This window comes from Anopheles coluzzii, chromosome 3, assembly GCF_943734685.1.
Source record: "Anopheles coluzzii chromosome 3, AcolN3, whole genome shotgun sequence".
NCBI classification, from domain to species: Eukaryota; Metazoa; Arthropoda; class Insecta; order Diptera; family Culicidae; genus Anopheles; species Anopheles coluzzii.
In genome coordinates, this window is record NC_064671.1 from 46894579 (window position 1) to 46920085 (window position 25507).

The 25507-nt window shown below is 45.1% G+C and overlaps 2 protein-coding genes across 2 annotated transcripts in view; both read left to right on the forward strand.

The window, feature by feature from the left end:
* The window catches only part of LOC120959885 (uncharacterized), a 144584-nt gene that overhangs the window by 72303 nt on the left and 46774 nt on the right, over window positions 1-25507 (forward strand). The window contains exons 15-20 of the mRNA XM_049609528.1: window positions 46-1860; window positions 1936-2028; window positions 9863-10006; window positions 10086-10235; window positions 24743-24925; window positions 25012-25503. Of these exons, the coding sequence (XP_049465485.1) occupies window positions 46-1860; window positions 1936-2028; window positions 9863-10006; window positions 10086-10235; window positions 24743-24925; window positions 25012-25503 (2877 nt within the window). The remainder of the gene's footprint in view (window positions 1-45; window positions 1861-1935; window positions 2029-9862; window positions 10007-10085; window positions 10236-24742; window positions 24926-25011; window positions 25504-25507) is intronic.
* On the forward strand, window positions 11875-14102 carry LOC125907435 (uncharacterized). Its single transcript, XM_049609527.1, has 2 exons — window positions 11875-12792; window positions 13057-14102. Exon 2 carries the CDS (start codon window positions 13204-13206, stop codon window positions 13621-13623), a length of 420 nt encoding a protein of 139 aa, XP_049465484.1. The 5' UTR covers window positions 11875-12792; window positions 13057-13203; the 3' UTR covers window positions 13624-14102.

The window sequence follows — 25507 nt, forward strand, 5'->3', positions numbered from 1 at the left end:
TTCTACGATGATCTAGTGTTAATCGAACACACCTTTACTTTACAGTGACGTGTCGTTTGGATAACGATTGCTTCCTGGGACACATATGTCTGGCGGGGCGATGCGTTTACGGCTGTCACGCCGACAGTGACTGCAGTGCTAGCGAAACCTGCCGCGACAACCGATGCGTCAACCCGTGCCAGGAAAATCCTTGCGGACCGAATGCCGCTTGCACCGTGGTGAACCATCGGGCCAGCTGCTCCTGCTTCAGTGGCATGGTACCCAGCCCGACCGCAAAGGTAGGCTGCGTGCGAGCTCCGGCCCTACAGTGTACGGAGAATCGTGACTGTGCCGACGGTACGTCCTGCATCGACCGGCTTTGCCGGCCAGTGTGTGCGAACGATCAAAGCTGCCTGAACAACGAACGCTGCGATGGCGGTTCGTGCAAGCCGATCTGTCGCAAGGATGACGATTGCCGTACGGGCGAGATCTGCCAGGGTCAAACGTGTATGATCGGTTGCCGATCGGACGGCGGATGTGCGGACCATTTGACGTGCAGCGGGCAGCAGTGCGTTGATCCGTGTCAGGAACCGACGGCCTGTGGCACGAACGCCGAGTGTGTGGTCGTTGGACACAGGAAGCAGTGCAGCTGCCCGGCCGGTTTGGTGGGCGATCCGTTCAGCTTGGGCTGCCGGCAGGAGACGCGCCTCTGTCAGGCGCGCACCGACTGTCCGAAGGGGCAGGCATGCTACGGCGGTACCTGCATGCAGACGTGCCGTAACGATCAGAACTGTTTGGCCGACGAGCGGTGCGTTCGGGGAACGTGCCGAACTGTGTGCAACAGCGATGCGGCCTGTGGCGATGGATTGATCTGCGAGGGACGCATCTGTCAGGCAGGGTGTCGATCGGACAACCAGTGCAGCAACACGCAGGCCTGCATCAACAAGAAGTGTACGGATCCGTGCGCAACGCTTGGCCAGTGTGGCTCGTGCTCGGAGTGCAAGGTCATCGATCACGGTGTGCAGTGTAGCTGCCCGCAGGGATACCTGGGCAATCCGTTGCTGTCGTGCAGTCCGCCGGCAGAAAAGTGCAACGCGCAATGTACCTGCGACGAGGACGGTATGTACTGCGTGAAGGCCTGCCGCCAGCAGAAGGACTGTGGATGTGGACAAACCTGCCACCGGGGCAAGTGCCGCAGCAAATGCAACCCGGGCAACTGCCCGGCGGGACTACTCTGTCAGAATGGGGCCTGTGTGGCGGGCTGTCGAACGAGCGCTGACTGCCCCAGCGAGCGGTCCTGCACCAACGGCAAGTGTGTGGATCCGTGTGCCGGTGGTAGAGCGTGCGGCAAGAATGCGCTCTGCCAGGTGTCGGACCATCGTTCGCTTTGCCTGTGCCCCGACGGTTTCCAGGGTGATCCGTCGATAGGCTGTGTGCAGTACGAATGCCAAACCAACGACGACTGCGAGTTGGACAAGAAGTGCGCGAGCGGAAAGTGCATCAATCCGTGCCTGAGCCCGGGTGCGTGCGGTCTGAACGCGCAGTGTCGCGTTGTGAACCGGCAGGCGCAGTGCAGCTGCACTCCCGGCTTCTTCGGCAATGCGCGTCACGAGTGCCAGCCGGTGCAGAAGAACGGCTGTGCTCAGAATCCCTGCGGCGAGAATACCGTTTGCCGGGAGGATGAGAATGGCTACGAGTGCTCCTGTCAGCCGGGTTGCGTGGGTGATCCGCGACAGGGCTGTCTGTGCGAGGAAAAGCTCAAGAAGGACGATTGCGAGCAGTACGCCTGTGGTACGAATGCAGTCTGCCGCATGACCGAATGGGGCGCACCGTCGTGCGTCTGTTTGCCAACGCATCCGCACGGTGACCCGTACATGTCGTGTAAGTACTGGAACAACCCAATTGCACTCGAAGAGGGGAAAATAACGAGTTGTTGTCCTTCATTTTCTACGATAGGCACTCAAGATGATACCGCAACCGACTGTCGAACGACTGGCTGTGCGGAAGGAGAGTGTGTTCGTGACGGTGCCAAGTTCATCTGCCGCAAAGGTAAGTCGGTTTGCTTTGTGTCTCACTTTGTACTACCTATTCTTGGCAGCGTCCTACCGCATGGTGCTACTTCCACAGTGTGTGCGAATGCGAAGCGGGTGGACACCGTCAGAACTGGTTCACCGTTTTAAATCCAACAACCATCGCTAATAGAACCGTTCAGCATCTCGAAGCGACGATAACGAAACAATCACGTGATTTATCACCTTATCATTTAACGTTTCAATCATTGATAAGTTCGTTCAAATAGCGTGTTTTTTCATAACAATACCATTCATAAACTCAAATACCCACCATTTTGTTTAAGCATAACAATTATTACCAATTAAAACAAACTAAAAGAAGATCTTTGAATATTCACAATCTAATTGGTTTGAATAATTTAAATGATTTTACTCTCGCGCTTATGTATGTTTTGTTTTATACACCTTTTTTGTTTAAATCGGGCACTTCAAATTTAAAGAACAGATTATATATGGTTTAAAGTAATACCAAAGAACACATCACTAGTGGGATTTTTTTCCGATTATATATACTGCATTTAATTGCAATATTTCAATGTTTGAAGCTCATAATGCTGTTGAACCATTCCGCTGCTAAGCCTGCCCATTTAACGACAGCAAACGCTATTTTGTTTAAATAGTGTTGGCTACCACAGGCCACGCGGAAAGCGAAGTTTGACAATTTGCAAATGGTACCTTACAAACTATAAACACTGAATCTGAACATACACCCTCCACCGTACACTTTACCAAACCGTACTTTGCCTCTCACTTTACTTAGGTTAGTTATTTGAAATTTTGTTGTTTTTTTTTGTTTTCCTGTATAAAATACCGCAATTTTCGCACGTTTTAATCTTCCAAACTCTGTTTACATGCAAAGTCACACCCTGTCTGATCCTTATATATACAAATTTAAACCAAATGTTTCCGTTTACGGGATTGTTGTTGTTTTCGTTATATTAAACAAACTCACGATAACTGGTAAAATAAAATAAAAACCAATCGATCTATTGTTCAGAATTGTCGCTGTCAGAATCGCGGTTACCCAATCTGCGCTACATTCACAGTTTACATTTGTTTCCATCAATCTCTGTTGTCTGGGAATGCTGCACCGATTTCCTTCCGCATCACCAACGTGTGCAAGCAAGTTTTAGTTTGAGTTGTTTTTTTTTTTTTTAATATTGCTTACAAAATTTCTCGTTTCGTTCGTCTCTTTCTACATTGTTTGCTCTCGTTGTGTCTCGTTAGCGTACCGAGCTAGAATCATAAATGTAAACATGTGTAATGCAGCATCATGTGCATTGTCCTTCTTCCGAATATTGTTGTACCTGTTACCGAGTAAAATTGTACGTAGTGTAACACACTCCCCGTCTAGCGAATGGAGAAGAAATTATTTCAAATTTTAAAACAGATGTCGTAGTTGTTTTAGCTCTTTCTGTCACTTCTTACTTACTTACTTACTTAATGAATTTTTCCCCTTTCGTTTTCGTTGTTTTGTATTGTTTTGTGTATCGGATTGCTTCTCGCCAGATTGGGAACTGTGGACGGGACACTTCTCACAAATAGTTCACTACTTGCACGTGTTAGGCCTCGGGTTTTGTATGTGTAAACAAGATAAGGTTTAATACGGGGGTTTCACGTTTTGTTTTTCATACTTTTCGTTTTACTACTGTTTACTTTTGATATCAAAACACACACACCAAATATTGGTTTATTTCGCACTCGTTTCCTAGTATTCAAATTTATTTTCAGACTTTATTCTTCCCTCTCCTATTTCCCTGTTTCCTCTATTATTCTTTTTTGTTTTGTTTCGTTTTGTTCTGTTTTTTTTTTTTCATTTCCCTTATAATGCATTTCGCTATTCTACACCTTTGGAATTGTGATTCATGAAATGTCTCTATCGCGTTTGTTTCTTTTGTTTGCTCGTGTGTTTTACTCCTGCTTTAACTATAGCTTGTGTACTTAATCTGCATAGAAATGAAGTTGTACTTCACCTGTACATACGAATATGTCCTGTTTTATACATCCCCTTACGATTCGTTCTACCATTTTGATCGACTGCTAGGACAGTGCCGATAAAACAAAAGCCGTCTTATTTATTTCCTCCCGTTAAGCTCTCTTAGTGTCAGAGGTAGATGTTTTCCAACTCTCTGATAACTGTAGCCTGTTTTCCCCACCTCGTCCAACTTTCGATCCCACTTCTTTTCTATTTCCTTACACCCAAATAAATTCCCCGGGCAGAACGCATGTGTTGGATGTATATCTATTGTGAGAACTAAAACAGTGATCGATAGAATTACCCGATTAGTCTATCGGTTTCGAAACCTCGATACCACAGTTCCTCACGCAAAAAAATGCGTCTATCTGGTTCGTCGAAGGCTGCAACAGCAACATACTCGCCCTGTAGTTTGAGTTTGAAATAATTTCTCTACAAATTCCATTCTCGCACGACGATGGCAAGTGTGAGAGGGAATAGTTTCCTTTCGTTTTGTTTTGTTTTGTTGTGAGGCTATGTAACAGGATTGCATCAACGGATTGGCCAATGCACCAGTTTGCAAGCGAAAGACACACTGACTATCTGCTAGGAGGGTAGGATATGTAATTACATCGTTTCGGCCAAACTACTCGGTTGTAAACCGGAAAAAACCAATACAAAATACATGCAGCAAAACTTCAGTACGACTTTTACGACCTGGACTGCGACGATCCCAACAACAACAATCGACACAAGACTTCATGTATTCGTACAGCATATATATGCCAAGAGCACACTATTTATCATCAACAATCCACTTATCATCATATAACAACACCTCTAGACGAATCCTGTGCGAACGATTTACAATGCGCCAATGATAAGGCTTGCATAGGAGGCAAATGTTCCGATCCGTGCTCGCTGCGAGGCGCATGCGGTGACAATGCACTCTGTCAGACGGTGCTGCACAGACCAAGATGCTCATGCCCGAACTGCTACATCGGACGACCGAACGTCGAATGCAAACCGGATCCCAAATGCGAAGAAGTGACCACCCCAAGACCGAATGACCCGAAGATTGTTTCGGTGGCATGCGAGACAAACGGCGACTGCCATGAAAGCCTGCGCTGCGACGCCAGCGGGCAGTGCAGCGATCCGTGCACGGTACCGGCACCGTTCGTATGCGACTCCAACAAGAAATGTGTCTCGCGCCGTCATCGGCCCAGTTGCGTCTGTGCGCACGGTTTCATCGTGAATGACAGTGGCGAGCTGGTGTGCGCTCCGGAAAAGCGTGAATGCTTCGGCGACGATGGTTGCGCCTCGAACATGGCCTGCCTCGATGGCCGTTGCGTAAATCCGTGCTTTGCCAACGGTAGGCGCAGTGCGCCCTGCCCGGACGACAAGGCTTGCGTGGTGGTGGACCACAGGCCGACATGCGTATGCATGAAGGACTGCAGTCCATCACTGTCGATTTGCTTACGCGACAGCGGTTGTCCGGACGAGTTGGCCTGCCGAAATTATCAGTGCGTCAATCCGTGCGAGACGACCACTTGTGCCGAAGACACACCATGCTATGTCGAAGATCACAAACCAATCTGTAAATTCTGCCCGCCCGGCTTCGTTAAAGATGTACGACATGGATGTTTGAAAGGTAACATAAACACAACACCCCCAAAACCACTCTGTCCTCTGTTTCTGTTCGTTTAGTGGCGATTAGCGCATTGATCCATAGTCGACTTTTTCTTTTCCGATTCATTTCCGCTACTTGCGTTTCCTGTTTCTTTGTCTTTATCCCTTTTCTTGCGATTACAATCCACCAAAGAATGGAATAGTACACGACCATACTCACAACACTATCGACTTTCTTTCTTCTTTTGCTCTATTCAACTCATTCACACATTTTATCAACTTTTCCATTCATTGTCCATGTTCTATTGTAAACATTTTGTTTCTTTTCTGTTTTTATCATTGCCGTCTCTTTGATTCCTTTCAACATATACTAAGCTCCAATAGAGCTAAATAATCTCAACAACAATATCTCATTAGATGAATTTTGCCCAATTGAAGATGTACTATATTATATTTCAATACTACTACCGTCATTACACATGGTTTCCTTTCCTTGCCAAGTACGTTAGAATTCTTTCACAATATCGCTGTGTTTTTTTTTTTCCTTTCATCCTTTCTTCTGTCTATACTATCTGATGCTATCAGCCTTCTTCTAATCAGATATGTTCTAAAGTACGATCGAACTGCAGTATCTGAGGCAAACATTGGTTCACATTTGCCATATTGATGGAACGTTGAGTTGCAGTACGAACATCCAAGTTACTGTACATAGATCACTCGTGATAGTGAATCACAAACATTCACACATGCTTATGCCTTACTTTGATTTCAGAATATCCTTTGTTCCTTGTACTCTCCTTATCCCGATCTTAAAATTGTATCTTTAATATAAAAGAAAAGTTTCACGTCGATTGCATCGTACACATGTTCAGTGTCAATCAGTTAGCAAGCTGTTAAAACGGTAAAGCAAACAAAATTTCCAAACGAAAACCAATCAAAACTATCGAAAACGCTGATAGCATTTGAAAGCGCTACATTTCACCTTTACTCTACTATATGCCATACTTCAGCATTGTAGATCCAGTATCGCACTATCGTCTATCACGGTCTGTCTGTCTGTCTGTCTGTCTGTCTGTCTGTCTGTCTGTCTGTCTGTCTGTCTATTTATATCACTTTGTGTTGGTTAGCTGTCAACAATTTGTATCTATTCATTCTTTTGTCTGTCGCTCTTTACTGTCCATCTATTGGCTTATATAGTGCAGTATGTGTTATTTCAATGTTATCTAATGCTACTAGCACCAATTACAACTTTATACCAACGGTGCCTGTATTTGTATATAATCTCTATAATTGACATGCGCGTATTATCTATCAATGCCATTTCTTCAACATTTGTGGCCATATTTGTCGTGCTATGTTTATTGATAATGGCTGAAGTATTATATTATTTTTTGCGTTCTGCCTTCTCTTTACTTGATCTGAGATTGTCTTCTCCTCCATCCTCAACACAATACATCCACTACCTCTGTCTCTATGTTTATCGCCCCCTCTCACTCTCTCAATCTGTTCTATCCATTTGTATGTCTGTCTCAGTTGTGTTAAAATGTAAATTACATGTACATTATTTACATATATATTAATTGAACATTATTATGAGTACTTTATTGTAACCTCACACCAACTACTTAAACCTTACTTTCACAGCGATTGAAAAAGATAAAAATGAAGGAGAAAAAACTCATGAAATGCAGGGTATCAACTGTTCGGTGCACTCCGACTGCGGCGATAAATTACACTGTTTAGTCGGCCTTTGCGTTGATCCTTGTAGGTCTGGTTGTGGTGAACGGGCGCTTTGCACAGTGAAAGCACATCTTCCCATTTGTTCCTGTCCTTTCGGTTACACCGGCAACCCATCCGAACGGTGTTTACCATTGGACGGCATTAAGAGTAACACTTCTGTCACGCTGATGCCTGAAGGTATGACTGAATATCCTGAGGAGTACTATGATGGACACAAAATTGATCGATCAGATGAGTTTACCACAGCTGAAACCATAGTGGATACAACTACCACCTTCATGGATGGACCAATTACACTAAGCACTACAGCACACGAAGAAGATTTGATTTCTATGAATCAAACCATGGATGTAAATAACATTAGCACGTCAACTGCAAGAGATGAAAGCATAAGCGATGCTAGCACAACAGTACTCGATTCCATTTCTACCGTTATTCCAAATACTGAAACTGATGATACTCGAACCACATTGGAACCATTTACTTCTATTGGCTCAACAGAAGCTGGCGATTTCATATCAGAGACAACAATTGAAGAGATTATATCCACGACTAATGTTCCGATGAAAACGACCAATGCAACGGTAAAGCCAAATAGTCACTCAGATACACTCACAAAACAAGATCGCAAATCCACTGATTTGGAAGAGACTGATCAACTGCCAACTGTAACCACACCAATTGATGATTATTTTGTAGAGTTATCCTCTACCTCTAAGCATTACGAATTCATGCAAAACAGTGAGGCTACCGTTACGCCATTGGGAAAGAAAACCAGCACTACAAGCATGACTACTACTAGCACTGCTGCATCTGCAACGGATATTAATACCACCACTGAACAGTATTTATTGGACGATCGCAGCATACCGCTTTCAACATCCGAATATGACGGAGACGATTACATAGATGAAGAGAGCACGTCAACAGCATCGACGATAGAAACGACTTTAGCAGCGAAAACGACCTACGAGTCCTATCCTACGGGAACAACGGCGGAACCGATCATTGAAATCATTCAGTGCCGTGCCGAAAACGATTGCAATGCAAACGAAACCTGTGCTGGTAACATCTGCATCGATCCATGTGCTCAATTTAATCCCTGCCCTCAGGATGTTCCTTGTCAAACCTTGAATCATGTCTCAATGTGCTTGTGCAATAGCGATACCAATACCGGGTACAGCGTTGATTGTATGAAAAAATCAGGTAATATATACACAAAAAAATCATCCAACGCAACCAACTATCTATCCCGTTTAGTAGACAGCCGGTTTGATTCGGTGCGTGGATTGCGAGCAGTAATCTTACGAACATTTCAATCCTTTCATCATTTCCATTTCCGTACTGGATTTTACCTCCGTATCTTTGTACCTCTGCATGATCTGTACGTTAGATGGGGTTTTCGCATTTAGCAATCGCAATCACTTGCATGCCACAGGAATGTAGTTGACCACAGCTTTGCCAAAACCATCACCAAAGCTATAATTGGTCAAAATACATATACGTGATGCGATTTATGCTCTTTCACATGCTCATCACTATCGTCGTATTGTTACCTAGAATCATCAAAACGGAGACTTCACTTTACAGCAGCTCTGTTTTGTAGTAGTCAACACATTTAGATACCTACCTGACTATTTTTCTTCTATGTCTTTTGGCACTGATTGCATCTTTGACCAATGCTGAGGTGCAACAGTGCTACACTATTTCTGTACACTCTGTCATTCGAAGAATTACTGCGAGCGTATGAGCTTTGCTGGTGCTGCACTGCTGATCCACGTGCCGATAAAACGGGTGTTTGTCTGGTTAGAGTTGAAGAAACCATACAATCAATCTGGAATGACATTGAAAATGCTCTCATTACCGTATTTTGATTCATCTTTCTTTACCGTCATGACCCTTGAGTATTGCGTATGGAGTTTGTATCATCCAGTGGCTCCCACACAAAGACTTCACCTTACTGCAGAACGGACTACTGCAGCCGCATGATAAGCTCTGCTGAGATCAGAGTTCCATAAATTATCCTTCTTCATCGGAACCGATTAGGAATCAACGTAGTTCGTAGTGTAATTAGTGGGATGTATGGGAAAACTATGCTAATGAGTGTATTTTTTATCAGTATACAAATTAACTGTTGTGTTCAACCATCTATGTTGCACATATATTACGTGTATTTTTGATTCTGGTTTCATGTATTCTGGTATTGCATATTGTTTGTTATTATTGGTGGTGGATATCATAAAATCTTGAATCTAATCATTACCTGTAGGCTTTGCTTAATTACTTACATGTATCATTCAATGACAAGGAATGGGGCTTAGCTTAGCTATTGGTTTGCTTCAATGTGTTTCAATCCAGTGAATTTTTAAATTTCCAACCACATTTGTTGTGCAAACTCAATCACTTGAGTTTCAACAATTTGATACGATATCGGATATGTACACATGTTTTAATATTTTCACTAACACAATATTTTTACGACTTCCAGAACTGGGATGTAGGCATAGCAACGAGTGTCCTTTGGAAAGATCATGCATCAACGGAATTTGTGTTGATCCATGTCGATCGGGCAATCCTTGCGATATTGGCGAAGAATGCGAAGTTCAAAATCACGAAACAGTTTGTGTGAAACGTACGTATACAGTTTAATTCGTTTGACTAATGGCTATGAGTACCATATTGCAATATTATCCTTTCTTTTTTTTCTCTAGTATGCCAATGTGAAAAAGCATCAGACTGTGCAGGAGGATTGATATGTGATGGCTGTAACTGTGTTCAAAAAGATACCGATAGAACAACTGGTTGTGAGCATTGCCCACCGGGCATTCCTTGTGATCCAATCACTGGCGGTTGCGTCAAGGGTAAGTATTTTTATTGTTTGCATCCACATCTACATCTTCGCGCATAAATATTCTTCAAAAGACATTTCCTCATTCCTCACTACGAAGCGTAAATCCACACACCTCCTCCCCTTACAAAGGACGGTTCTTTTCATACGATTCGTCGATATATATTTATCAATAGTTTAGACTCATTTCTAGTCCCATTCATAGTTAGCTAGTTCGAATCTCCCTTTTCTCCTGGCTTGCTTAAACTCTGTCGCTATGCTTATAAATGGAATTGCTTCGAGAAAAATACGTCGTGATCGTAAGTTTTCGCTACATTAACATTTATTGACTGACTATAATTTGCTTCTTCATAACTAAACCTTCTAACTCTATTCACTATTGAGCATTGTATTTTCACAAAAAAAATCTATGAAAAACAAATACTTCTATCATACACTTCACGCCACCAACAAATATTTAGCATAAATGCTTGAAAACACACATTAAAATAAACCGTAACACATATCATAAGACATCCCACATCAAAAAGTATTTCAATTTAAAAATGTAAATATTTACATCCAATTAAACGATGATTTTGTTTTGTTTTATATCTAAAAAATTAATAACACAGAACCACACACAACCACCGACACTTATCCTGATGTAAATAGCACAAATACAAACATATTTGTCGAAGGAGGGCATAAGCAAACAGTTAACAACGTAACAAACACAGCAATAACAACAACGCCTATGCCTGAGAGTGATATGGAAAATTTAACACCTGACACAAGCAAACTTACCACTGCCCCGAAAGAAACAGCAACAATTAATATCACAGAAAAAGCAACTGAAAATGAGTCTCTGAGCGATATCGAAACAAGCACCCAAGAAACGATTGCCCTAACAAATTATTCACAGATAACCTACGACCTCACAAACGAAAAAAACACGACCACTATGGACACATTTTCTAACTCCACTACGTCTCCAATTGTAAAAGATTTCACGATAACTATTCCCATTACAATACAACAATGGATCAATCAACAACAAACAACACCAACAACTAGACAATCATCAACAAAATACGATACAGAAACCACACGATCGTACACCACAACCGATACTACAGCTCGGCCCACTATTCGTGATGATCAAACAACTCGAGTAGCTGACTCCGATACAACCACGTCTTATCCTGACGAGCGAACAACTCAACACGATACAGAAACCACACGATCGTACACCACAACCGATACTCCAGTTCGGCCCACTATTCGTGATGATCAAACAACCCGAGTAGTTCACTCTGATACAACCACGTCTTATCCTGACGAGCGAACAACTCAACACGATACAGAAACCACACGATCGTACACCACAACCGATACTACAGTTCGGCCCACTATTCGTGATGATCAAACAACTCGAGTAGCTGACTCCGATACAACCTCGTCTTATCCTGACGAGCGAACAACTCAACACGATACAGAAACCACACGATCGTACACCACAACCGATACTCCAGTTCGGCCCACTATTCGTGATGATCAAACAACTCGAGTAGCTGACTCCGATACAACCACGTCTTATCCTGACGAGCAAACAACTCAACACGATACAGAAACCACACGATCGTACACCACAACCGATACTACAAGTCGGCCCACTATTCGTGATGATCAAACAACTCGAGTAGCTGACTCCGATACAACCACGTCTTATCCTGACGAGCGAACAACTCAACACGATACAGAAACCACACGATCGTACACCACAACCGATACTACAGTTCGGCCCACTATTCGTGATGATCAAACAACTCGAGTAGCTGACTCCGATACAACCACGTCTTATCCTGACGAGCAAACAACTCAACACGATACAGAAACCACACGATCGTACACCACAACCGATACTACAGTTCGGCCCATTATTCATGATGATCAAACAACTCGAGTAGCTGACTCCGATGCAACCATGTCTTATTCTGACGAGCGAACAACTCAACACGATACAGAAACCACACGATCGTACACCACAACCGATACTACAGTTCGGCCCACTATTCATGATGATCAAACAACTCGAGTATTTGACTCTGATACAACCACGTCTTATCCTGCCGATCGAACAACTCAACACGATACAGAAACCACACGATCGTATACCACAATCGATACTACAGCTCGGTCCACTATTCGTGATGATCAAACAACTCGAGTAGCTGACTCCGATACAACCACATTTTATCCTGACGAGCAAACAACTCAACACGATACAGAAACCACACGATCGTACACCACAACCGATACTACAGTTAGGCCCACTATTCGGGATGATCAAACAACTCGAGTAGCTGACTCCGATACAACCACGTCTTATCCCGACGAGCGAACAACTCAACACGATACAGAAACCACACTATCGTACACCACAACCGATACTCCAGTTCGGCCCACTATTCGTGATGATCAAACAACTCGAGTAGCTGACTCCGATACAACCACGTCTTATCCTGACGAGCGAACAACTCAACACGATACAGAAACCACACGATCGTACACCACAACCGATACTACAGGTCGGCCCACTATTCATGATGATAAAACAACTCGAGTAGCTGACTCCGATACAACCACGTCTTATCCTGACGAGCGAACAACTCAACACGATACAGAAACCACACGATCGTACACCACAACCGATACTACAGTTCGGCCCACTATTCGTGATGATCAAACAACTCGAGTAGCTGACTCTGATACAACCACGTCTTATCCTGACGAGCGAACAACTCAACACGATACAGAAACCACACGATCGTACACCACAATTGATACTACAGGTCGGCCCGCAATTCGTGATGATCAAACAACTCGAGTAGCTGACTCCGATACAACCACATTTTATCCTAACGAGCAAACAACTCAACACGATACAGAAACCACACGATCGTACACCACAACCGATACTACAGTTCGGCCCACTATTCATGATGATCAAACAACTCGAGCAGCTGACTTCGATACAACCACGTCTTATCCTGACGAGCGAACAACTCAACACGATACAGAAACCACACGATCGTACACCACAATCGATACTACAGCTCGGTCCACTATTCGTGATGATCAAACAACTCGAGCAGCTGACTCTGATACAACCACGTCTTATCCTGACGAGCGAACAACTCAACACGATACAGAAACCATACGATCGTACACCACAACCGATACTACAAGTCGGCCCACTATTCGTGATGATCAAACAACTCGAGCAGTTGACTTCGATACAACCACGTCTTATCCTGACGAGCGAACAACTCAACACGATACAGAAACCACACGATCGTACACCACAATCGATACTACAGCTCGGCCCACTATTCGTGATGATCAAACAACCCGAGTAGTTCACTCTGATACAACCACGTCTTATCCTGACGAGCGAACAACTCAACACGATACAGAAACCACACGATCGTACACCACAACCGATACTCCAGTTCGGCCCACTATTCGTGATGATCAAACAACTCGAGTAGCTGACTCCGATACAACCACGTCTTATCCTGACGAGCGAACAACTCAACACGATACAGAAACCACACGATCGTACACCACAACCGATACTACAGTTCGGCCCACTATTCGTGATGATCAAACAACTCGAGTAGCTGACTCCGATACAACCACGTCTTATCCTGACGAGCGAACAACTCAACACGATACAGAAACCACACGATCGTACACCACAACCGATACTCCAGTTCGGCCCACTATTTGTGATGATCAAACAACTCGAGTAGATGACTCCGATACAACCACGTCTTATCCTGACGAGCGAACAACTCAACACGATACAGAAACCACACGATCGTATACCACAACCGATACTCCAGCTCGGCCCACTATTCGTGATGATCAAACAACTCGAGTAGCTGACTCCGATACAACCACATTTTATCCTGACGAGCAAACAACTCAACACGATACAGAAACCACACGATCGTACTCCACAACCGATACTACAGTTCGGCCCACTATTCGTGATGATCAAACAACTCGAGTAGCTGACTCCGATACAACCACGTCTTATCCTGACGAGCGAACAACTCAACACGATACAGAAACCACACGATCGTACACCACAACCGATACTCCAGTTCGGCCCACTATTCGTGATGATCAAACAACTCGAGTAGCTGACTCCGATACAACCACGTCTTATCCTGACGAGCGAACAACTCAACACGATACAGAAACCACACGATCGTACACCACAACCGATACTCCAGTTCGGCCCACTATTCGTGATGATCAAACAACTCGAGTAGCTGACTCTGATATAACCACGTCTTATCCTGACGAGCGAACAACTCAACACGATACAGAAACCACACGATCGTACACCACAACCGATACTACAGGTCGGCCCACTATTCATGATGATCAAACAACTCGAGTAGCTGACTCCGATACAACCACGTCTTATCCTGACGAGCGAACAACTCAACACGATACAGAAACCACACGATCGTATACCTCAACCGATACTACAGCTCGGCCCACTATTCGTGATGATCAAACAACTCGAGTAGCTCACTCCGATACAACCACATTTTATCCTGACGAGCAAACAACTCAACACGATACAGAAACCACACGATCGTACACCACAACCGACACTACAGTTCGGCCCATTATTCGTGATGATCAAACAACTCGAGTAGCTGACTCCGATACAACCACGTCTTATCCTGACGAGCGAACAACTCAACACGATACAGAAACCACACGATCGTACACCACAACCGATACTCCAGTTCGGCCCACTATTCGTGATGATCAAACAACTCGAGTAGCTGACTTCGATACAACCACGTCTTATTCTGACGAGCAAACAACTCAACACGATACAGAAACCACACGATCGTACACCACAACCGATACTACAGTTCGGCCCATTATTCGTGATGATCAAACAACTCGAGCAGCTGACTCTGATACAACCACGTCTTATCCTGACGAGCGAACAACTCAACACGATACAGAAACTACACGATCGTACACCACAACCGATACTACAGTTCGGCCCATTATGCGTGATGATCAAACAACTCGAGTAGCTGACTCCGATACAACCACGTCTTATCCTGACGAGCGAACAACTCAACACGATACAGAAACCACACGATCGTACACCACAACCGATACTACAGTTCGGCCCACTATTCGTGATGATCAAACAACTCGAGTAGCTGACTCCGATACAACCACGTCTTATCCTGACGAGCGAACAACTCAACACGATACAGAAACCACACGATCGTACACCACAACCGATACTCCAGTTCGGCCCACTATTCGTGATGATCAAACAACTCGAGTAGCTGACTCCGATACAACCACGTCTTATCCTGACGAGCGAACAACTCAACACGATACAGAAACCACACGATCGTACACCACAACCGATGCTACAAGTCGGCCCACTATTCGTGATGATCAAACAACTCGAGTAGCTGACTCCGATACAACCACGTCTTATCCTGACGAGCGAACAACTCAACACGATACAGAAACCACACGATCGTACACCACAATCGATACTACAGCTCGGCCCACTATTCGTGATGATCAAACAACCCGAGTAGTTCACTCTGATACAACCACGTCTTATCCTGACGAGCGAACAACTCAACACGATACAGAAACCACACGATCGTACACCACAACCGATACTCCAGCTCGGCCCACTATTCGTGATGATCAAACAACTCGAGTAGCTGACTCCGATACAACCACGTCTTATCCTGACGAGCGAACAACTCAACACGATACAGAAACCACACGATCGTACACCACAACCGATACTACAGTTCGGCCCACTATTCGTGATGATCAAACAACTCGAGTAGCTGACTCCGATACAACCACGTCTTATCCTGACGAGCGAACAACTCAACACGATACAGAAACCACACGATCGTACACCACAACCGATACTCCAGTTCGGCCCACTATTCGTGATGATCAAACAACTCGAGTAGCTGACTCCGATACAACCACGTCTTATCCTGACGAGCGAACAACTCAACATGATACAGAAACCACACGATCGTACACCACAACCGATGCTACAAGTCGGCCCACTATTCGTGATGATCAAACAACTCGAGTAGCTGACTCCGATACAACCACGTCTTATCCTGACGAGCGAACAACTCAACACGATACAGAAACCACACGATCGTACACCACAACCGATACTCCAGTTCGGCCCACTATTCGTGATGATCAAACAACTCGAGTAGCTGACTCCGATACAACCACGTCTTATCCTGACGAGCGAACAACTCAACACGATACAGAAACCACACGATCGTACACCACAACCGATGCTACAAGTCGGCCTACTATTCGTGATGATCAAACAACTCGAGTAGCTGACTCCGATACAACCACGTCTTATCCTGACGAGCGAACAACTCAACACGATACAGAAACCACACGATCGTACACCACAATCGATACTACAGCTCGGCCCACTATTCGTGATGATCAAACAACCCGAGTAGTTCACTCTGATACAACCACGTCTTATCCTGACGAGCGAACAACTCAACACGATACAGAAACCACACGATCGTACACCACAACCGATACTCCAGTTCGGCCCACTATTCGTGATGATCAAACAACTCGAGTAGCTGACTCCGATACAACCACGTCTTATCCTGACGAGCGAACAACTCAACACGATACAGAAACCACACGATCGTACACCACAACCGATACTACAGTTCGGCCCACTATTCGTGATGATCAAACAACTCGAGTAGCTGACTCCGATACAACCACGTCTTATCCTGACGAGCGAACAACTCAACACGATACAGAAACCACACGATCGTATACCACAACCGATACTACAGTTCGGCCCACTATTCGTGATGATCAAACAACTCGAGTAGCTGACTCCGATACAACCACGTCTTATCCTGACGAGCGAACAACTCAACACGATACAGAAACCACACGATCGTACACCACAACCGATACTCCAGTTCGGCCCACTATTCGTGATGATCAAACAACTCGAGTAGCTGACTCCGATACAACCACGTCTTATCCTGACGAGCGAACAACTCAACACGATACAGAAACCACACGATCGTACACCACAACCGATACTCCAGTTCGGCCCACTATTCGTGATGATCAAACAACTCGAGTAGCTGACTCTGATATAACCACGTCTTATCCTGACGAGCGAACAATTCAACACGATACAGAAACCACACGATCGTACACCACAACCGATACTCCAGTTCGGCCCACTATTCGTGATGATCAAACAACTCGAGTAGCTGACTCCGATACAACCACGTCTTATCCTGACGAGCGAACAACTCAACACGATACAGAATCCACACGATCGTACTCCACAACCGATACTACAGCTCGGCCCACTATTCGTGATGATCAAACAACTCGAGTAGCTCACTCCGATACAACCACATTTTATCCTGACGAGCAAACAACTCAACACGATACAGAAACCACACGATCGTACACCACAACCGACACTACAGTTCGGCCCATTATTCGTGATGATCAAACAACTCGAGTAGCTGACTCCGATACAACCACGTCTTATCCTGACGAGCGAACAACTCAACACGATACAGAAACCACACGATCGTATACCACAACCGATACTCCAGCTCGGCCCACTATTCGTGATGATCAAACAACTCGAGTAGCTGACTCCGATACAACCACATCTTATCCTGACGAGCAAACAACTCAACACGATACAGAAACCACACGATCGTACTCCACAACCGATACTACAGCTCGGCCCACTATTCGTGATGATCAAACAACTCGAGTAGCTGACTCCGATACAACCACGTCTTATCCTGACGAGCGAACAACTCAACACGATACAGAAACCACACGATCGTACACCACAACCGATACTCCAGTTCGGCCCACTATTCGTGATGATCAAACAACTCGAGTAGCTGACTCCGATACAACCACGTCTTATCCTGACGAGCGAACAACTCAACACGATACAGAAACCACACGATCGTACACCACAACCGATACTCCAGTTCGGCCCACTATTCGTGATGATCAAACAACTCGAGTAGCTGACTCTGATATAACCACGTCTTATCCTGACGAGCGAACAACTCAACACGATACAGAAACCACACGATCGTACACCACAACCGATACTACAGGTCGGCCCACTATTCGTGATGATCAAACAACTCGAGTAGCTGACTCCGATACAACCACGTCTTATCCTGACGAGCGAACAACTCAACACGATACAGAAACCACACGATCGTATACCTCAACCGATACTACAGCTCGGCCCACTATTCGTGATGATCAAACAACTCGAGTAGCTCACTCCGATACAACCACATTTTATCCTGACGAGCAAACAACTCAACACGATACAGAAACCACACGATCGTACACCACAACCGACACTACAGTTCGGCCCATTATTCGTGATGATCAAACAACTCGAGTAGCTGACTCCGATACAACCACGTCTTATCCTGACGAGCGAACAACTCAACACGATACAGAAACCACACGATCGTACACCACAACCGATACTCCAGTTCGGCCCACTATTCGTGATGATCAAACAACTCGAGTAGCTGACTTCGATACAACCACGTCTTATTCTGACGAGCAAACAACTCAACACGATACAGAAACCACACGATCGTACACCACAACCGATACTACAGTTCGGCCCATTATTCGTGATGATCAAACAACTCGAGCAGCTGACTCTGATACAACCACGTCTTATCCTGACGAGCGAACAACTCAACACGATACAGAAACTACACGATCGTACACCACAACCGATACTACAGTTCGGCCCATTATGCGTGATGATCAAACAACTCGAGTAGCTGACTCCGATACAACCACGTCTTATCCTGACGAGCGAACAACTCAACACGATACAGAAACCACACGATCGTACACCACAACCGATACTACAGTTCGGCCCACTATTCGTGATGATCAAACAACTCGAGTAGCTGACTCCGATACAACCACGTCTTATCCTGACGAGCGAACAACTCAACACGATACAGAAACCACACGATCGTACACCACAACCGATACTCCAGTTCGGCCCACTATTCGTGATGATCAAACAACTCGAGTAGCTGACTCCGATACAACCACGTCTTATCCTGACGAGCGAACAACTCAACACGATACAGAAACCACACGATCGTACACCACAACCGATGCTACAGTTCGGCCCACTATTCGTGATGATCAAACAACTCGAGTAGCTGACTCCGATACAACCACGTCTTATCCTGACGAGCGAACAACTCAACACGATACAGAAACCACACGATCGTACACCACAACCGATACTACAGTTCGGCCCACTATTCGTGATGATCAAACAACTCGAGTAGCTGACTCCGATACAACCACATTTTATCCTGACGAGCAAACAACTCAACACGATACAGAATCCACACGATCGTACTCCACAACCGATACTACAGCTCGGCCCACTATTCGTGATGATCAAACAACTCGAGCAGCTGACTTCGATACAACCACATCTTATCCTGACGAGCAAACAACTCAACACGATACAGAAACCACACGATCGTACACCACAACCGATACTACAGTTCGGCCCACTATTCGTGATGATCAAACAACTCGAGTAGCTGACTCCGATACAACCACGTCTTATCCTGACGAGCGAACAACTCAACACGATACAGAAACCACACGATCGTACACCACAACCGATACTACAGTTCGGCCCACTATTCGTGATGATCAAACAACTCGAGTAGCTGACTCCGATACAACCACGTCTTATCCTGACGAGCGAACAACTCAACACGATACAGAAACCACACGATCGTACACCACAACCGATACTACAGTTCGGCCCATTATTCGTGATGATCAAACAACTCGAGCAGTTGACTCCGATACAACCACGTCTTATCCTGACGAGCGAACAACTCAACACGATACAGAAACCACACGATCGTACACCACAACCGATACTACAGTTCGGCCCACTATTCGTGATGATCAAACAACTCGAGTAGCTGACTCCGATACAACCACGTCTTATCCTGACGAGCGAACAACTCAACACGATACAGAAACCACACGATCGTACACCACAACCGATACTACAGTTCGGCCCACTATTCGTGATGATCAAACAACTCGAGTAGCTGACTCCGATACAACCACATCTTATCCTGACGAGCAAACAACTCAACACGATACAGAAACCACACGATCGTACTCCACAACCGATACTACAGTTCGGCCCACTATTCGTGATGATCAAACAACTCGAGTAGCTGACTCCGATACAACCACGTCTTATCCTGACGAGCGAACAACTCAACACGATACAGAAACCACACGATCGTACACCACAACCGATACTCCAGTTCGGCCCACTATTCGTGATGATCAAACAACTCGAGTAGCTGACTCCGATACAACCACGTCTTATCCTGACGAGCGAACAACTCAACACGATACAGAAACCACACGATCGTACACCACAACCGATGCTACAAGTCGGCCCACTATTCGTGATGATCAAACAACTCGAGTAGCTGACTCCGATACAACCACGTCTTATCCTGACGAGCGAACAACTCAACACGATACAGAAACCACACGATCGTACACCACAACCGATACTACAGTTCGGCCCACTATTCGTGATGATCAAACAACTCGAGTAGCTGACTCCGATACAACCACATTTTATCCTGACGAGCAAACAACTCAACACGATACAGAATCCACACGATCGTACTCCACAACCGATACTACAGCTCGGCCCACTATTAGTGATGATCAAACAACTCGAGCAGCTGACTTCGATACAACCACATCTTATCCTGACGAGCAAACAACTCAACACGATACAGAAACCACACGATCGTACACCACAACCGATACTACAGTTCGGCCCACTATTCGTGATGATCAAACAACTCGAGTAGCTGACTCCGATACAACCACGTCTTATCCTGACGAGCGAACAACGCAGCACGATACAGAAACCACACGATCGTACTCCACAACCGATACTACAGCTCGGCCCACTATTCGTGATGATCAAACAACTCGAGCAGCTGACTCCGATACAACCACGTCTTATCCTGACGAGCGAACAACTCAACACGATACAGAAACCACACGATCGTACACCACAACCGATACTACAGTTCGGCCCATTATTCGTGATGATCAAACAACTCGAGCAGTTGACTCCGATACAACCACGTCTTATCCTGACGAGCGAACAACTCAACACGATACAGAAACCACACGATCGTACACCACAACCGATACTACAGTTCGGCCCACTATTCATGATGATCAAACAACTCGAGTAGCTGACTCCGATACAACCACGTCTTATCCTGACGAGCGAACAACTCAACACGATACAGAAACCACACGATCGTACACCACAACCGATACTACAGTTCGGCCCACTATTCGTGATGATCAAACAACTCGAGTAGCTGACTCCGATACAACCACGTCTTATCCTGACGAGCGAACAACTCAACACGATACAGAAACCACACGATCGTACACCACAACCGATACTCCAGTTCGGCCCACTATTCGTGATGATCAAACAACTCGAGTAGCTGACTCCGATACAACCACGTCTTATCCTGACGAGCGAACAACTCAACACGATACAGAAACCACACGATCGTACACCACAACCGATACTACAGTTCGGCCCACTATTCGTGATGATCAAACAACTCGAGTAGCTGACTCCGATACAACCACGTCTTATCCTGACGAGCGAACAACTCAACACGATACAGAAACCACACGATCGTACACCACAACCGATACTACAGCTCGGCCCACTATTCATGATGATCAAACAACTCGAGCAGCTGACTTCGATACAACCACGTCTTATCCTGACGAGCAAACAACTCAACACGATACAGAAACTACACGATCGTACACCACAACCGATACTACAGTTCGGCCCACTATTCGTGATGATCAAACAACTCGAGTAGCTGACTCCGATACAACCACGTCTTATCCTGACGAGCGAACAACTCAACACGATACAGAAACCACACGATCGTACACCACAACCGATACTACAGTTCGGCCCACTATTCGTGATGATCAAACAACTCGAGCAGCTAACTCCGATACAACAACGTCTTATCCTGACGAGCGAACAACTCAACACGATACAGAAACCACACGATCGTACACCACAACCGATACTACAGTTCAGCCCACTATTCGTGATGATCAAACAACTCGAGTAGCTGACTCCGATACAACCACGTCTTATACTGACGAGCGAACAACTCAACACGATACAGAAACCACACGATCGTACACCACAACCGATACTACAGTTCGGCCCACTATTCGTGATGATCAAACAACTCGAGTAGCTGACTCCGATACAACCACGTCTTATCCTGACGAGCGAACAACTCAACACGATACAGAAACCACACGATCGTACACCACAACCGATACTACAGCTCGGCCCACTATTCGTGATGATCAAACAACTCGAGCAGCTGACTTCGATACAACCACGTCTTATCCTGACGAGCAAACAACTCAACACGATACAGAAACCACACGATCGTACACCACAACCGATACTCCAGTTCGGCCCACTATTCGTGATGATCAAACAACCCGAGTAGATCACTCTGATACAACCACGTCTTATCCTGACGAGCGAACAACTCAACAAGATACAGAAACCACACGATCGTACACCACAACCGATACTACAGTTCGGCCCACTATTCGTGATGATCAAACAACTCGAGTAGCTGACTCCGATACAACCACGTCTTATCCTGACGAGCGAACAACTCAACACGATACAGAAACCACACGATCGTACACCACAACCGATGCTACAAGTCGGCCCACTATTCGTGATGATCAAACAACTCGAGTAGCTGACTCCGATACAACCACGTCTTATCCTGACGAGCGAACAACTCAACACGATACAGAAACCACACGATCGTACACCACAACCGATACTACAGTTCGGCCCACTATTCGTGATGATCAAACAACTCGAGTAGCTGACTCCGATACAACCACGTCTTATCCTGACGAGCGAACAACTCAACACGATACAGAAACCACACGATCGTATACCACAACCGATACTACAGGTCGGCCCGCAATTCGTGATGATCAAACAACTCCAGCAGCTGACTCCGATACAACCACGTCTTATACTGACGAGCAAACAACTCAACACGTTACAGAAACCACACGATCGTACTCCTCAACTGTTTTCCAGACATTGATTGATCAAGAATCCTCCAGAACACCGACGTATAATGACGTAATGACAAATAGTTTTACTATGAAAGCACATAACATGATGACCTCACCTGACTCATTTACTACTGTTTCAACGTTTGTGGATAATTTCGTGGGCTCAACAATCGTTTACCCAAGGGATGAAAATATCGATGCGAACGAAGGATCTATAACCACCGCTACTTATCCAAGTGAAATGCAAAATAACTCAAATATGCCACCAGCCACCAAAGCCTGTCAATCCACCAATGAGTGCACTGAGAATGAAATTTGTGTTAAATCACAATGTTTCTTACTTTGTAACTCAACCAATCTCCCCCCTAACATTCCCTGCGCAAGAGGTATTATCAGCTGCCTTCAAATCTCCTAAATATTTCCTGTATATATCTCTGTAAATATTATTCTCTAATCCTTGCTCTTTCTACTTAACTGAAACTCAGTTTCTATATTCCTTACAACTTTTCGTTCTGTAACCTCTGTTATGTTCTATAATCTTTCAATTCCCTGTTTTGAACATTTCTTTACCCGTTTTGGAGTTCTTCTTCTAAAATTGTTTGCCTTTTTTATACCTAACAAATGCACTTAATTTATTAATATTTGCTTTTATTATTGCTAACTAATCTAGAACCCCCAGGATCTCCAAAAACACCAGAGCCTTGCCAATCTGATAACGACTGTCTGAATAACGAAGCGTGCTACATGGGCTTGTGCGAAAACCCTTGCTTATTTGACGGCGTTTGTGCAGAAACCGCTACGTGCCAGGCTAAAATGCATCGTCCCATTTGCACATGCCCACCTGGACACGAGGGTAACCCGACTATCAAGTGCACCGTGCTGGAGTCAAGTAAGGAATACAAACTAATTTTTGCTTCTTTGCCAATTATTTTGTTTATAACGACAGTTGTGCAAACTAAACAAGCCATCCATTTTCTTCTGATATCATGCCAAAACATAAAACGCATTTGTATCATTAATTTGCACTTTCAATTTCTCTGATTATTTCCATCGCGAGCATGGAAATTATCGTTCATGTATGTTATGTATATATTTGCACATTTCTCACAAATTTCAAAACACTTTCTTTACATATTTTGCACCATTCAGTACAATGCACCACAAACGATGAATGTTCACTTACGGAAGCCTGTGTTGGAAACGTGTGTCAAAGACCGTGCGATGTAAAGAACACTTGCACGGCGAATGCAGTTTGCATCAATACCAATCACGGTACTGATTGCAGTTGCATCGACGGATATCATGGAAACGGTTTTGTACAATGCGTACCAGGTAGGATATATTACAGCTCACAGTCAAACGGTTATGCTTTGCTGCATTGGACAACCGATACTTATTAGCATAAGTTAACTTTTCAGTAACGACTGTAGGTTCAGTGTGCCAGTACAACGAAGATTGTCCGCCCGATAAGCTTTGCGATCGGTTGAATCGCATCTGCATCAATCCTTGCCAAGCCGACTCTTGCGGCGACAATGCAGAGTGTTTTGCAGTGAATCATGGAATTGATTGCCGCTGTCGGGCAGGGTACGTTGGTAATGCTTACATTGAGTGTACACAGCACCAAGGGTGTCTCTCGGATCGGCAGTGCAACGACAATGAAGCTTGTATCCAGGGCCGCTGCTCATCACCTTGCCAGTGTGGACCGAATGCTATGTGTGATGTGAAACGGCATAAAGCCGTGTGCCGTTGCCCACCGGGATACGGTGGTAATGCGCGTACTGGATGCAATCCGCCAAGTAATCCGTGTGAACCAAACCCATGCGGAATCAATGCAATGTGTGAAATCGACAATGGCAGCCCGGTGTGTTTCTGTCCGCGCGGATTAACTGGAAATCCATTCAAGAATTGCAGTAA

What these genes read in the sequence shown, in the direction of transcription:
- LOC125907435 (XM_049609527.1), top strand. Translation starts at nt 13,204, where the DNA reads ATGATGATCAAACAACTCGAGCAGCTGACTTCGATACAACCACGTCTT.